Below are 15,972 nucleotides of genomic sequence, written 5' to 3'. Positions count from 1 at the left end.
CACTCACCGCAGCGTTCTGGAACTTTCATTCTCGCCCCCGCTCTCCGAATGGCCCCGGGGAAAGGGAGGGTGGGGCCGACGGAGCCCGCGCGCGGGAGTCCTCAGTCACCCCTGGCGGAGGGCTGCGGTGGGGAGGAAGGGCGCGTCTGCCCCTGCGCATGCGTCCCCAGAAAGCTCAGGCGGAAGGGACGGAAGGAGGGGGAGGAAGCGGGGCGGGCCAATCTGGATCCAGCCAATAACAGCAGCGCGACCCGCAATCCCGCTCATGCGGAACCACGGGAGCTAGAGCGCAGGGCCTGCGGGGAGGGGTCCGGCCGCGGGAGCCGGGGAGAGAAGACGGAAGTGGAGCGAGGACAAGATGGCGGCTAAGGTTGCGCCCCTCCCCCACCACTCTCTTGCACGACTCCCACCTTGGCCTTCTGGGTGATTTTCTAGGACCTCCCGGAGGCCACACACCCACATAGCCACCGTGGCTCTAGTCTAGGGCTGATCCAGAGCGGCGGAGTCGGACGTTCCTACCCCAGGGCGCTGGGATGGTAACTTGCCCAGTGGCACCCAGATGTAGGGATGGAAGGAGCCGGCCAGCCGCCGTGGCGGAAGGAAGGGAAGTTGCGGGTCTCGCCTCTGCGCAGGGTGCGACAGGTTAGCCGCGCAGGCCCTAGCACCTCATTTCATGAAAGCTGGAGGCCGGCTGACCCCGACGCAGAGATTGGAGGGGTTCGACTTCTCAATCTCCGGGGTCGGATGCTGTGTCTGAATCCTCAGGGAAATAGATGGCCAAACTCGCTTTTTGGAGCCCTGATGCCTCTGCCGCCCCTAATCTCCCGCCGAAAATAGATGGGGCTTCTTGGCTTGGCCCCTCCTCCACCCGCCCGGGCCCCCGCACTTTTCAGTTTCGTTTTTTTAAAGAAAAACTAGGGAGTTCTCTCCTTGTAAATGATCCAGGCGTTAGGAACCTGGCTCCCGGTAGCCCCGTGTCCTTGTATTTAGACTTCCTGAGCCTCCTGTTCTCAGTAATATGAGGTAATATATTTCCTGCCTTGACTTTCGTCAAAAACTAACCGAGCGACCTGGCAGAGAGGCGTTGAAAATGTTACTGAACGCGTGAAGCGCATAAAACGGTACCTAGAATTTCAAATTGTGGTGCATGGCGTGGTGTTTGGGGCCTTGTTAAGCCTTTCTCACCACGTTGAATGCTTTCCAGTGTGCTCTTTCAAACAGACTGTACTGTTCCTGTTTAGTAGATGAGTGGGCACAAATAGGTGAAAAGGGTTTTTTAAGACTGCCTAGCAGAACTTTCAGTGGTGTGGCTGGAATTAGAGACGTCTCCAGACTTAGAGAGAGGCTGACAGAACGGGGTTACCTTGCCCTTGTCAAAGCCAGTAAAGCCTAGAGACAGAGTCGAATATTGGATCAAAGGATTTTCTTTCTGTATTTGCCTTCTGGAGGGAAATGTGGGCTTGAGTCCATGGAGGTACACACCTAATTTCTCCCCATTTTTCAAGGAGCTCCTTTTATATGATGCTTTCATGGGGGTACAATGTGCTTTCATTTGTTATTTTATCATCAAGACAGTTCGCTGAGACATAGCATTCATTGCTGTGTTAGGAGAGAAATGAGGTTCAGAGATGTTATTTGTGGGAAGTTAAACAGCTAGCTGAGCTAGAGTGGAGCCTAGCTCTTAATTCCAGATTATTTGGTGTTTTTTAATTAGTAATTTCCTTCCTGGAAGCTCATGTAACTCGAACTGCAGAAAGCAAAAGATGTGTGCTGAGGCAGGCTTTTTTTCAATTTTTATCATCTGCAGACTTCCTCTCCCCACCCAACTTATCAAGTACAATGTGAACCACACCCTACGTTTTGCAGGTTTTTAAACTTAGCTCTGAACTACCTACAATATATGAAGCAGTGGAAGATAGAATGAAGGCTCAACTCCACGGGTTTGGGGAATTGCGCCTAATAGCAGTGATTGCAGGAAGCTGAGCAGATAAGCTTCCTTTATGGTCTCTGGTCATTTTCAAAACATGTTCGAGGATTCAAAGACTCTTCGTTTTAACTAGAATGAGTCACAGTTCAGATTATGATAAATGTCCTGTCTCCACCTCTTTAAAATGCACAAGGTTTCAAGGGCTACAGTCAGTACTGGAGTCTGAACCTTAGGGCTTCTGGCTGGGGAAGAGGTTTATGATTTACATTTTTTGAGTGCCTGTCACAGGCCAATCATTATTCTAAGGGCTTTGTATATATTACCTCATTTAATTTGGTAACTTTTTTTTCCCAGATTTGTTTGAACCCCTTACTGTGTACTTTTTTATTGGTACTTCACCTTGGCATAAAATATTGCTTATTAAATATTATTTGTTATTTTGATTAAGTCCTTAAGGGCAAACTGTCATGAACTTTGTCATCACTTTGCATGTCCAGGACTACTTAGTATCTTGCCTTGTGAGAAAAAAGTGCTTGATTTATTTGTGACTAAAATCAATAAATAATACATCATATGCAGTCTGAGTTCTTCTTTTCTTCACTTGGCAGCAAGCTAATAAATAAATTTCCAGTGCAGATTATATGAGCTTCAACCTCTCCTATAATGTCACCTTCACTTATTTATTTTTAAATTGCTGACACAGATGCATCAGTAATATTTGGTTTTTGTGATCAAACACAATCCCATTGACAAGGCAACTTGAAGTTAAAATTGAAATATAAACAGCTTAACACCGGAAATCAAGCAAAATTATGTGTCTTTTTGCAATGGCAGTTTTGAAATTCTTTTTATACAGTGTAACAAGAAAGGCATCACTTAATTATTTTACAATTTTAAGTTTAGTGTATATATATTTTATTGAAATGGCTATTCTCTAAACATCCACATCATTCCATCTGTATCTTCCTTCTACAAATACCTTTTCTTCTACCCTCTATTTTATCCTTTTTTGTTTTATATTAAAGAATCGAATGTATTTGACTAGCAAGGTTAACGGAATATGGTTTGACACCAGTAATGGTTCAAACTTTATTTTAAACCCGAGCCTGTCATATCTGAACCCCAAAGCCTGACTGAAAGAGAAGCAAGCGCACCATCACCATTAACACTTCAGTATCTTATCTCAGAATCTTCAGTTCCTAGAATTTCTGATTTCAGGTAATAATTTGTGGCATTTCTGTAGATCTCCAGTGTGACTAGATTTCCAAAATATGGATATTCAACTGGTATTTTAGTCTTCTAATAACTAACCTGTTTAATCTAAACCTTTTCATGCAAAAGGGACTGACTCCTACCTGCAGAGGCATAGGCAGGAACCCTTAGGTTCAAAGGTAATAAATAATGATAAGAGCAAATTGCTAGTGATGGCACTGCTGCAGCTGCCACAGAATACTCAGTTTGGCTCAGATACTCTTGGAATGAGAATTCTCTGAATTACACAGCAGAATTGATATGTCGCCTGGACACCACACAACCAGAATAAGTTGGTGGAGTAAATAAGAAATGTATATCTTACAAGGAGGCAGTGTTAGTATAAGAAGCATTCCAAATATGCCAGCCCTCTTAAACTAATGGCAGACGTTCTTTGCTTCCTCAGTGTCTCATTTCCCAACTTTTTTTGGCGGAGCTGTGCTGCTTGTGGGCTCTTGGTTCCCTGACCAGGGACTGAACCAGCACCCTTGGCAGTGAAAGCATAGAGCCCTAACCACTGGACTGCGGGGAATTTCCCCCAACTTTTTTTCTTAGAGGAAGACAAAACTCAAAATGAAACGTTTAGTCAAGGGTAAAACCCGCCTCTTAGAGGACTTTAGAAATGCATTTGTAGTATGTGAGAATTAGAAGTAAAAATGAAAACAAAAATGGGACAAAATCCTAGGTCAACTTTTCCCCTTTAAGCACCTGATTCCCATTTTAGAAACAGGGCTTTCATCGGGACTTTCCTGGTGGTCCAGTGGTTAAGACTCCTTTCTCACAATGCAGGGGGTACAGATCTGATCCTTGGTTGGGGAACTTAGATTCCCAAAACAAACAGGGATTTCATCACCACATTTAGCACTATTTTTCCTTTCTCATAGCCTGCTGCCTTTTTAACAATGTTTAATTATTTAATTTATTACTTCTGGCTGTCCCACTCACCTAACAGGACTGTAGTTCCCTGACCAGCGACTGAAACTGCACCCTTGGCAGTGAAAGCAGAGTCCTAACCACTGCCCTGCCAGGGACTTCTTGGCCTTTTAATAATAATAAACATTTTGCTCTACCAATGGTGACCTGTTGACATTTACTTTAGAGTCTTTGAAGGGCTATTTCAGGTTTGGCATTCTTGCCAAAGAATGAATTGTAGGATGAATTTGACTAGCAGAGTAGTCAAAACTATTAAAAAGGCAAGTTATTGTATGGGAGGCTGCTTTCTTTTTATTTCGCAGACCCCACCTTTCTTCTCTCATGAGTCAGCTCTTGTGAGAGCTATCCTGGTGAATCATTTCCGCGAATATTTCCAAGATGCTGACAATATTTAACAGGCACTAACCCAGATCCCCCTGCCACCCACTAGTTATCCTCACCCATCTCTTCCCTAAATGTTCATTTCCTTTCTTTCCATCCTAGAGCTAGGCTTCCTTACAGGCTAAACTGGGAAAGTACTGAATTTCTGTCTGTCTCAGCCTCTCAGGAGGGAACGGTATGATGTCTATGCAGTGCCACCAGGAAATGTTGACAATCCCTGATCTCTTTGATAATTTAAGGCCTAGAATCAATAAAAGTCCCATGTTCACATCCTTCTCCTGAAAGGAAAGAAATGGAGGAAACTCCCAAGTTTGGAGCAGTACTGAACTTCTGATGACAATCCTTGATATACTAAGAGAAAACTGATCTAATCTCCCTTTCTGGTCTACTCAGTCTTGAAATTCTGATTTCATACGTTCGCAGAAAGAAGAGACTGTAATGGTTTGTTGGATAATCTTCCAGCATCCTGAAAAGACCTTTTCTCTCAAAGACTTCCTTCTAAGGAGACTGTTAAATGTTAAAACACCTAGTTTTCTTGCTTCACAGACACCCAGCAGAAAATCCTTAGAGACATCCACTTTGAGGGAAAATCCACAATTATTCCAGCATATATTTCTGATATTTGTCAGTGGCCCTCTGAACATAAAAATGGAAAGTTATTCACAGTCCCTCATTACACGTTTTGAACTCCTTTTTTAGTTCTTTTATGGTTCAATATAAGTAGGAAGATTGACAGTGGATTATTGGTGTTCGACCAGTAAGTCGTGGAAAAATTCAGTCATTCTCCATCTCCCACTATTTCAACTCCTCTTGAAATTAATACCCAAACTTTGTGGTAAATGAAGTCAAGTCAGGATAGAAGAGATGTGTTTCCTTTTCTGGAGTTTCTCATGGTGCAAATAGGTGTAATATAAGGCTGTAGGTTCTGCTTGACTCTGAATAGTCATAATAATTCAGTAGGTTTGCAGAAATGCATAGAAAATTTATGAACAACACCTCGTTTCTTGACAATGGTGAGTCAACGTGTTGAAATAAAACTGCCCAAGTGAGAAGTTCTGAGTGTGTTCACTTCCCCTTTCCCCAACTCTCTCACCATGGCTCCTGGTCCCCAAACACCCAGATCTGGGCCCCCATTTCCCCCTCACTTTGGTCTAAAGGCACAGTGAGGTGCCTTTTTGGAGATGATCAGCTTACATCCTTTTCCTCGTTTGGTGTCATGTAAGAAAAGTATTCATTTGAATCTGTTCCGTGCAGTGGTCGCTGCTACTTAAATGACCCTTCGTTGGGCTCGAGGCGGGTCGTGTGGCTGGTGACTGAGCGGCGATGACCAGAAGAGTCCTGACGCCTGGTCAAGTCCACTCTAACTCAGACAGTTTGGAAGGCTCTGCTCTGGCTGGGGATCGTGCTGGGGGTGTTTTCTGCTTTGGTCAGGGTAGCGTGGGGGGCTTTCTTTGGTTCAGAACCTCTGGCCTCCGGCCCCAGCGGGCCGTAGACGTGGGCGGCTAGCCCCGGCCGGCGCGCCGCCTCGGCGCACGGGGTCTGCTGGCTGCGGGAGCCGCTGTTGGCGGTGGAGCGCGTGGAGGAGGAGCCGGAGCGAGAGCTTCGCGAGCCGGAGGAAGAGGAGCTGGGCTTCACCAGGCGGGCTTTCGGGGCTTCTGCATCTTCTCTGAAGGGGAAAAACACCAAAGATAGATTTTAGGATCACAAGATTGTGAAAGTTTCCGCTCTGGCTGCGGCTTTCGGAGGCTGCCCCATCCATCAACTCCTCAAGCTGGAAACCTCGAGTTACCACTTAGGGAAATATGGACTCCCCCTGCATCCTGAGCCCTCACGTGGGCCCAGGTGGATGTGCATCCCCAAGGTCAACCCTGTGACTGTGGGTGGAGGTCCGGGAACTCCCCACCGGGTGTCCACACAGCAGTCCCCTCGACTCTCGACTCGGAGTCTGCCTGCAGAGACTCTTTCAAGGCCCATGAATGGGCTAGGCCCATTCCTTTATTGTATGGCTTTTATAAGTGGAAGGCAATCAGAAGTAACGTGAAGTTTATCTATTAAGTCTCTGTTGCAGATAGTTTCACAAGACAGTCAAGGTAAACCGTCCTTCTGCCCCTGGACTGCAAGTCCTTACCAACCAGAATAATCCTTGTAACAGATTCAAGGTTATGAGGAAATGGGACAGTTTTGTTGGCTGGTCATTATGGAGCTGGCCCTAGAAAGGTAGCCTAGGTGCGGAAGGGGATTCTGTGGGAGATTTACCGAATTTCATTTGGTCTCTCTTCTTCCTCATATCTCTTTTTGTCTTTCCGTCGGATCAACAGCCACACCAAGAGGAAAATCAGCAGGGCTCCGGCCACCATACCTGTCACTGCTCCCGCAATCATGCCCACGCTCTGGACATCTGTTTTCTCAGAGACAAAGCAAAACCAAACGTAAGTTATGCAATGCTGCTGTTAAGTCACTTCAGTCGCGTCCGACTCTGTGCGACCCCATAGACGGCAGCCCACCAGGCTCCCCCGTCCCTGGGATTCTCCAGGCAAGAACACTGGAGTGGGTTGCCATTTCCTTCTCCAATGCGTGAAAGTGAAGTCGCTTAGTCATGTCTGACTCTTAGCGACCCCATGGACTGCAGCCTACCAGGCTCCTCCATCTGTGGGATTTTCCAGGCAAGAGCACTGGAGTGGGGTGCCATCGCCTTCTCCGAAGTTATGCAATACATAGACTTAAAATACATAAAGCTTTGGATGAGTATTTCCAGATCTTCATATCTGTCTCCCTGAGTTCCCCACTTACCTTCTCTGGGTGTGTATGACTATCCCTCCTGCTATTGATGGGGAGCAGGAGAGTCACCCTAAAATATGCCCTGTTGACATTAGGATTATTTGGGGCTGATTAGGTTTTTTAATATGTTATTTATTTGGCTGTGCCAGATCTTAGTTGTAGCATACAGAATCTATTAAATAGTTCCCTGATCAGGGATGGAGTCTGTGCCCCCTGCACTGGGCACAGAGTCTTAACCACTGGGCCTCCCGGGAAGTCCCTAAACTGATCATTTTTGAGCAACAGCAAACACTGGAGAAGCTCTGAAAACAGTAGAAGTTACCTGCTGTAAGGGAAATTTGCATTTATAAAGGAAACCTCTGTTTGGTTCCCTCATGGATAAAATAAATTTCTTTAGGGGGCCGTAAAATTCACACATACTTGTAAATTTAGAGTTAGCTGCAACTGTTGAATAGTCCTTGGCAACTACTGAATTTATTTCAGTGATAACCATGTCCTTCTGGAGATGAAGCTTTTGACCATACTCTTACCTGTGATTAAAAATGTTTTCCACTGAACCACAGCGCAGGGACAAAACCACACCAACACTTTGGGTACTTACACCGTACGGTCACTCGCACCACACAGCTCTCCTTCCCAGCCTCATTGCCCGCTGTGCACTGGTACAGCCCAGAGGAGGACATGGTGAGATTCTGCAGCAGGACTCGTCCAGGGTGGTTGTAGTCTACACAAGCAGAAAGGTGACCGTGATCCCCCAGTGACAGGTCTGTATTTATCGTCTACTTTATTGTGTCACTGACCTAAGATCCTATGATGCAGTTTGCCAAGGATGAGGTGATAGAATTGATCCAGAATGTGGGAAGAAAGGAGGTGAACATTCTTTTAAACTGCAGTGCACCCTCAATAGTCACAAAAGATTCTGAACATTTAAGGGATACTAAACACAATAATTAGAATGGATTTATAGAGTACATTTATTCCTAATCTCCTTGCCACTTTTATTTTTGCCATTTGGGGAAAGAAAAGACAGATATTTTTCTGTTCCCAGTTAGGCATGAAAAATAGAAACAGTGAGGTTCAGCAGTGTATTCAAGATCCTTGTGAGGTGCTGACAAAACCAGATTCAGAATCCATGGAGAGAGGACTAACTGTCCTGTTGTCTCAGTGGACCAGTGAAAAGATGACTTACCGATCTTAGATTTGGGAGGCAGACGTTCATCCTCTCCCCCCTTCTCCTGGACTCGCTGCCAGGAATACACAATGGGCTCTGTGCCAGAGGATGACTCACACTGCAAAGTCAGGTCACTTCCTTCTGTCAGCTCTCCTTCCAATTCACACTTGGGCTTTGATGGTCTCACTAGCAAAAAAAAAAAAGAAGAAGTCAGAGATCCCCTGGCACCCCTGAACAACATCCTGTTGACTTGTTTTTCCTCCAAATGGTCAACTTTTGAGTGTGATTTAATAGTTCTTTGTTACCTAGCGTGCTTTACATCTCACTCCCCAAAATATACCCACTTCCATCCCCTGCACACATACACAGCCAATTCCAGCTGTTTCCAGTGTTGCTGTTGTAACTTAGAGAGGTTGCCTCAGAAACTCCCTCATCACTTCTCAAAGAAAAAAATGTTTTGATCTTTTTTTCTAATTCCTGGGGCCCTACTTGGACTCGGTGGGACTCACTGTGGGCCTAGGAATCTGCATTATTTTCTGGGGGGGCCATGCTGCCAGGCTTGTGGGATCTTAGTTCCCTGACCAGGATTGAGCCTGTGCCCCTTGCAGTGGATGCTCGGACTCCTAACCACTGGACCACTGGAGAATTCCAAAAAACCTTTTTTTTTTTTTTTCCCCCAAAAAACCTTTTATAATTGGAAATTTTAGGAAAGTTGAGTGTGATTTTACTTTATGTTTTTAAATATTTATGTATTTGGCTGTGCTGGGTCTTAGTTGTGACACATAGGATTTAGTTCCCTGACCAGGGATCAAAGCCAGGCCCCTGCACCAGGAGCAAGAAGTCTTAACCACTGGACCACCAAGAAAGTGCCAGTGTGATTTTTATTAACACTGAAACAGGGACAGAAGTTCATGAACTTGGAAGCAGTTAAGAAGAAGTTAGACTCTGCTGTGTCACAAAACAAAGAAATGAATTTAAATCAGATCTGAGAGATTTGTTTCACTATGAGGATACTACTTAAACTTGAGAGGACATTTAACTTTTGTAATGAGCTACCTCAGTGGCTCAGCGGATAAGGAATCTGCCTGCAACACAGGAAACACAGGAGATGTAGGTTTAATTCCTGGGTCAGGAAGATCCTCTGCAGGAGGAAATGGCAACCCACTCCAGTATTCTTGCCTGAAAAATCCCAAGGACAGAGAAGCCTGGTGGGTGCATGGGGTCACAAAGAATCAGGCACAACTGAATGACTAAGCACAGCACAATGAGCTACCATGGAAAATTGATTCTCTTCTTTCATTATGGCTAAAATACAAAATATACACGCTTTTCCCCAGGGAACTGGACTAGGTGATGTCTGTACAATATGATATATTCCCTGGTGGCTCAGTGGTAAAGAATCCTCCTGCCAATGCAAGAGGCAAGACTTTGATCCCTGATCTGGGAAGAGCCCACATGCCTCGGATCAACAAGCCGTGTGCCACAACTACTGAGCCGGTGCTCTAGAACCCAGGAGCTGCAAGTACTGAAGCCCTCGTGCCCCAGAGTCCATGCTCTACAGCCAAAGAAGCCACTGCAATGAGAAGGCCACACACCAAAACTAGAGAGTAGCCCCTATTTGCTGCAACTGTAGAAAAATCCACACAGCAAGGAAGACCCAGCACAGCCAAAAATAAACAAAGAAAATAATTTTTTAAAAGTATGAAGTATTACTTGCGGCCCCGGGTTCCTCCCGGGGCTATGCCTGTCTGAGCGTCGCTTGTCGATCAATCGCCCCTCCGGGGTGCGTGTGTGTCATGTGCACGCCTCCCCGGGGGGTTGCGTGGCTGGGGGTGTCCTCGCAGGGCCCCTGGGCCCTCCGTCCCCCTAAGTGTAGACACGGTGTCCCCCCGCCTCCGTGGCTGGGGGGGCCCTGCCTGTGGGGAGGAGAGAAGGGGGATTTGAGCTCGCGCCGAGGCCCCGGGCCTCCGTGGTCGGTGTCTTTCCCCCTTTGAGAGCTTCCTCGCGCCGCAAGCGGCCTTTGGGTGGTGTTGGCCCTTGGGGTGTCGGGGGTTGGGGACGGTCTCGTGCCGCGTGGCGGTGGGGCCCTCGGGGGTGGTGTGGGTGAGGTGTGTTGGGGAAAAAATAAAAAACAAACAAACAAACAAAAAAAATAAAAGTATGAAGTATTGAAGATGTTTCTACCACTGTGATGCATTTGCCTATCCCTTATTAATAAGACGTAGGCACTTACTGGGGCACTCTGTCTTACCTAAAACTTTTAAGATGACGTAGCTCCACACGTATCGCCCTGAATTCTTCACCTTGCAGGTGTACCGGCCCTCATCACTGGGCTTCAGAGGCTCAATCTGCAGGGAGGCATCTCCTGCCAGGAAATTGGAAGCGAAGGCCACTCGGCCCTTCTGTTCCTCAGTCAAGTTATTGTAGACGTGATGGCTGGAATAAGTGATCACCTGTGGGACAGACAGAGGCAGAGTCACGCTGTGTGGCTCTCAGCCTCCCCTCCTGCTACGGGCAAGATGAGGAAAGGAAGTGGAGCAGAGCAGTCAAGCCTGGGGCTGAGTCCAGGAGACCTCTGCTCTAGACAAAATTAAATACACTATGTTTGTCCAGGCCTTCCTTCTCCTGAGAATAACAGCTCCTCATATTTGTGTAGCCTTTTAACTATAAAGTAGTAATTGTTCCATTAAATGCTCAGAACATTTCCATTTTAGAAGTAAGGAATTTTATTTTTATTTTTAAAATTTCATATGCATTTTTTTTATTGAAGTATAGTTCATTTATAATATCGTGTTAGTTTCAGGAAGTACAGCACAGTGATTCAGTGATTTTATATAATATATAAATTTAATATATAGATTTATATAATATATATATTCAGTGATTTTATATATATAATCATATATATATTTTATGTATAAGTGTGTGTGTGTGTTCAGTCGATTCAGTCGTCTTCGACTCTGTGTGACCCTATGGACTGTAGCCCACCAGGCTCCTCTGTCCATGGGGATTCTCCCGGCAAGAATACTGGAGTGGGTTGCCATGCCCTCCTCCAGGGGGTCTTCCTGACCCAGGGATCGAACCCAGGTCTCTTATGTCTCCTGCATCGGCAGGCAGGTTTTTTACCACTAGCACCACCTGGGAAGCCCATATTTTATATATATAAAATATATATTTATATAACTTAATAAATATATATAATGTGGGCTTATATATTATATACTTATATATATAAAAAATCTCCTTCAGATTTCCCTATAGGTTATTGCAAAATACTGAGTATAGTTCCCTGTGCAGTAAGGGATTTTAAATTTTAATTACAGACTCTAGTTCTCACAGTTGAGCCCAGGAAAAAAGTAAATGCACAGAATGGTCTCCAGAGTTGACTCTGAGGGAAATGGAGAGAACAGAAGCTAGGGAGGGGAGGAGTCTTACCTTTCCCCTGCATACCTTTCTTCCTCACTTTGCATTTCCTACCACTTGCACATGATCTGGTCAAGGTACATACACTCCTTGTGCTAAGTGCTTTTACATCTAGTTTATTTCTCACACAGCTTTTCCAAGCAAGCGTTATCTGTCCCCATTTTACAGGCAGGTAGCAGAACCAGGGTTTGAACGTGGCCATCTGAAGCCATTCTTTTTACTGTTCTGGTTACCATGATTACCTCTCCTTTCCCCACCCGCATTCATTTCACTGCTCATAAACTGCTCTTCCAGAAAGTCTGGAAATGAGGGAGAAAATGTGAAGCAAAAAGATGTGCTTTGTCTTTACGAAAGTTCAGAGTCCAGCTGAAGTAAAGGAATAGAAGTTAATGTTACAGTCCAGGTCTGATACTGAGGGAATCATTGGTGACTTTCCTTCTTTTTGACTTCACTGTGGATTAGTAAGAGTAAGCTAGGTGGGAAGAAACTATGTCTTTTCCTTCCATAAAATACACATGTGTCATTGTTTTCACTGCTAAGGAGACCAAAGTTTAGATTTCCCCAACAGAAAAAAAAATCATGATTTTTCCTGAATTTTCATCTGCCTGCATCATGACCTGTATGAGGGCTTCCCTTGTAGCTCAGTCAGTAAACAGTCTGCCTGCAATTCAGGAGACCTGGATTGGATTCCTGGGTCAGGAAGATTTCCCCTGGAGAAGGAAATGGCAAGCTACTCCAGTATTCTTACCTGGAGAATCCCATGGATAGAGGAGCCTGGCAGGCTACAATCCATGGGATCACAAGAGTCGGACACAATTGAGCGAAGAAGCACACAGCATCATGACCTGTAGTTCTTGAAACACTTCCTGGTTCTGTTATTCATCACCTCCTGGGTTGTTTTTATTGCTGGGGTTTGTTTGTTTGTTTGTTTGTTTGTTTAGGCAAAGCTATGCAGCATGTGGGATCTTGGGCATCTGACCAGGGATCAAATCCATGCCCCCTGCATTGAGAGCACGAAGTCTTAACCACTGTACCACCAGGGAATTCCCCATCACCTCCTACTAATCACAAAAACCATGCTGATCTTGTCTTCCGTTATGCCCTTGCTGCCACTTAGCAATCATATTCCTAAACTTACTTGATTTAAACATCAGCAAACATTTATGGAATGACTGCTCCCCACCAGGTCAGGAGGAGGCTATTCAGATGAAGTAAAACTCTCTTCTGATCTTCAAGTAATTTATAATCTAGCGGGATTGTCAAGGAGAGAAGTATACACATAGAAAAAGGAATGACTAACTTGAAATAGTATCAAGAGAGACTGTTCCCAGAAAAGTCGGTGGCATTTGAGTTAGGCTTTGAAAGATGAGTAGGCCAAGTAAGAGATGAGAGAGGCAGGGCAATGATTGCCAGAGGGTGCATTCCAAACACAGGGAACAGCACTGAAAAAAAAAAAAAAAAGCACATGGGAGTCCCCTAAGCACATTTCTGGCTTCAGCTGTTCCAAACTGTTTCACTCTAAGCCCTGAACCCTGCTGTCAATCACGTGATGCTCTGCAGCTCAGGAAATGCCTTCCTGAAAAGACCGGGAGCCATCCAACAAAATGGCCATAGATTCTCTCACCATTATATTAGGACATTTCAACATCATCCATTTTGCCCTTACCACCTCTCTGAAAAACAAGTGTTTTCTCCTTTCTCTGTATGTTCTTTTTCTTCACCAAATATTTACTGAGTGCCCACATCAGGTACTTTGCCAGGCTCTGGAAAACAATCATGAATAAGACATAGTTCCTACCCCGAGAGTCTCACAGTCTTTTAAGGACAAAATGCCGGCGAATCAAGTAAAAGAAAATTAAGGTAAGAGATAATATGACTTAAAATGTTTTCAGTATTTGATTTTGTCCCCTCACTTCAACCAATACAGCTATTGTGATAATTCTGACATCCTTATCTCTATTGCTAACACATTTTTAAAAATATGTATTTTTATTTATTTATTTGGCTGTACCAGTTCTTAGTTGCAGCATGTGAACACTCAGCTGTGGCATGTGGGATCCAGTTCCCTGATTAGGGATCGAACCTGGGCCCCCTATATTGGGAGCGTGGAGCCTTATCCACTGGACCACAGGGAAGTCCAGACACCAACACATTTTTGAGCTCCATTTTTATACTTCCAGCTGTCTGGCTACTATAGATGTCTGTCCTTTCCAAACTACCCTACATAATAATGTATTAATAAGCTTTTTGTTGTTGTTTAGTTACTTAGTCGTGTCCAACTCTTTGCAACCCCATGGACTATAGCCCGCCAGGCTCTTCTGTCCATGGGGACTCTCTGGGCAAGAATACTGGAGTGGGTTGCCAGTCTCTCCTCCAGGGGATCTTCCTGACTCAGGGATGGAACCCACGTCTCCTGCATGGCAGGCAAGTTCTTTACCACTGAGCCCCCTGGGAAGCCCCAAATAATCCCTATTCATTATTTTAAACCCCAAGTTAATGTGAAGTTTCCTTATGAAAACGTCCCTAATATGACACAAGCTTAGAATGGTCTCTGCTGTCATCCATAGCATGTCTTGGCACCATTTTTATGTGAGGAAAAATTGTGAAAGTCAAGATGTTGGGCAGACAGTTTGCTGGGTCCCCTTTCTGTAGTTATGGGCATTGTCTGGAGGATCCTTCAGGCCATTCTGATTTTATTTATTTATTTAACTTAAAAATAATTATATTATTTCTTTAGTTTTGCCTGGGCTGGGTCTTTGTTGCTGTGTGGGCTTTAACTCTAGCTGTGGAGAGTGAGGACTGCTGTCTAGTTACAGTACACAGGCTTCTAATTGTGAATGCCTTCTCTTGATGCAGAGCATGGCCTCTAGGGTGGTCAGCCTTCAGTAGTTGTGGCTCTCGGGCTCTAGAGCACAGGCTCAGTAGCTGTGGCGCACGGGCTTAGTTGCTCCTCAGCATGAGGGATCTTTCCAGCCCAGGGGTCAAACCCGTATCTCCTGCATTGGCAGGTGGATTCTTTACCACTGAGCCACCACGGAAGCCTCATACTGATTTTATGTATGTCTGTTGTCCAGTTTTGCAACCCTGCAATCTTTTATTTAACAAACATTAATTGAAACATACTCTACACTTGGCACTATTCTAGAGATGATAACAATACAAAGAAATGAGTTTTATAATTTTGGGGACCAGGACATGCCACCTCCAAATATGTCACTTTGCATATGCACAAGGATTAATTTCAGCTGAATGCACTTGAGTTCCTGAAATCCCTTATCTGCCTAAAAGCAGAGCCTCCCCAAAGAATCTGAGTGTCCCTAAATCCCCTTTCCCAGGGCAACTCTAATCTTCCCTTCTGGGAGAGCAGAGGTGGGAATCTCACCCAGACTATGTCACAAACCAGCATATCTCCCATCTGTTCTTCTAAGTGTCCATTTGCTCTTCCATAAGTGCCCTTTCTACTCCTCCCTTCCCCTACTAAATTAGGTAAACATACAGAGCCCTAGTTCTAACCACCTCTTTGAGTTACTCATCACTGGGTATGCCCAGGTGTTATTTACACAATACTGTTTGCTTTTTTCTTGTTAACCTGCCTTTTTTCAATCTAACTGACAGTGCCCCGGCCTGAACACTTAGGTGAGTAGAGGGAAAAACGTAATTTTTCCTGCCCTAGTTTTCCCCGGTGCCTCAGCAGTAAAGAATTCGCCCACAATCTGGGAGAGGCTGGTTCAATCCCTGGGTGGGGAAGATCCCCTGGAGAAGCAAATGGCAACCCACTCCAATATTCTTGCCTGGAGAATCCCATGAACAGAGGAGCCTGGCAGGCTACAGTCCTTGAGGTCGCAAAAGGGTCAATCACACCTTTGTGACTAAACAACAACAGTTTTAAAAGACAGCTTTTTCTTTTTCCAAAAAAAAAAAAAAAAAAACGGTAAAAATCATGATGCTCATATACAAAGAGAATAAACACATATCAAAATGTTTAACTCATTCATTCATGATGGAACCAGAAAGCTGTCACAAACAAGTTCAAAGGAGAATTGGACTAAAGAGATTTACATTCTCCTTTGGACAAAATTCATTTGCATGTCTATAGACAGGAACCATC

At 44.9% G+C, this 15,972-nt stretch overlaps 1 protein-coding gene and 1 long non-coding RNA gene across 2 annotated transcripts in view; one reads left to right on the top strand and one right to left on the bottom strand.

Moving 5' to 3' along the window:
- The first annotated feature begins 13 nt into the window (after positions 1-13).
- LOC136176010 (uncharacterized) lies at positions 14-10,099 on the top strand. Its single transcript, XR_010664461.1, has 3 exons — positions 14-370; positions 6,811-6,921; positions 9,779-10,099. It is a non-coding gene; the product is annotated as an uncharacterized lncRNA (long non-coding RNA).
- The window catches only part of CLMP (CXADR like membrane protein), a 96,829-nt gene continuing 85,927 nt past the window's right edge, over positions 5,071-15,972 (bottom strand). The window contains exons 4-8 of the mRNA XM_065946183.1: positions 10,693-10,894; positions 8,460-8,627; positions 7,872-7,994; positions 6,749-6,890; positions 5,071-6,158 (exon numbers count right to left, since the gene is read on the bottom strand). Of these exons, the coding sequence (XP_065802255.1) occupies positions 5,858-6,158; positions 6,749-6,890; positions 7,872-7,994; positions 8,460-8,627; positions 10,693-10,894 (936 nt within the window). The 3' untranslated portion in view covers positions 5,071-5,857. The remainder of the gene's footprint in view (positions 6,159-6,748; positions 6,891-7,871; positions 7,995-8,459; positions 8,628-10,692; positions 10,895-15,972) is intronic.

Source organism: Muntiacus reevesi, chromosome 9, assembly GCF_963930625.1.
Source record: "Muntiacus reevesi chromosome 9, mMunRee1.1, whole genome shotgun sequence".
In the NCBI taxonomy this organism is placed as follows: domain Eukaryota; kingdom Metazoa; phylum Chordata; class Mammalia; order Artiodactyla; family Cervidae; genus Muntiacus; species Muntiacus reevesi.
Note: the sequence above shows the minus strand (reverse complement) of the source record. Positions and strands in the feature narration are given on the sequence as shown.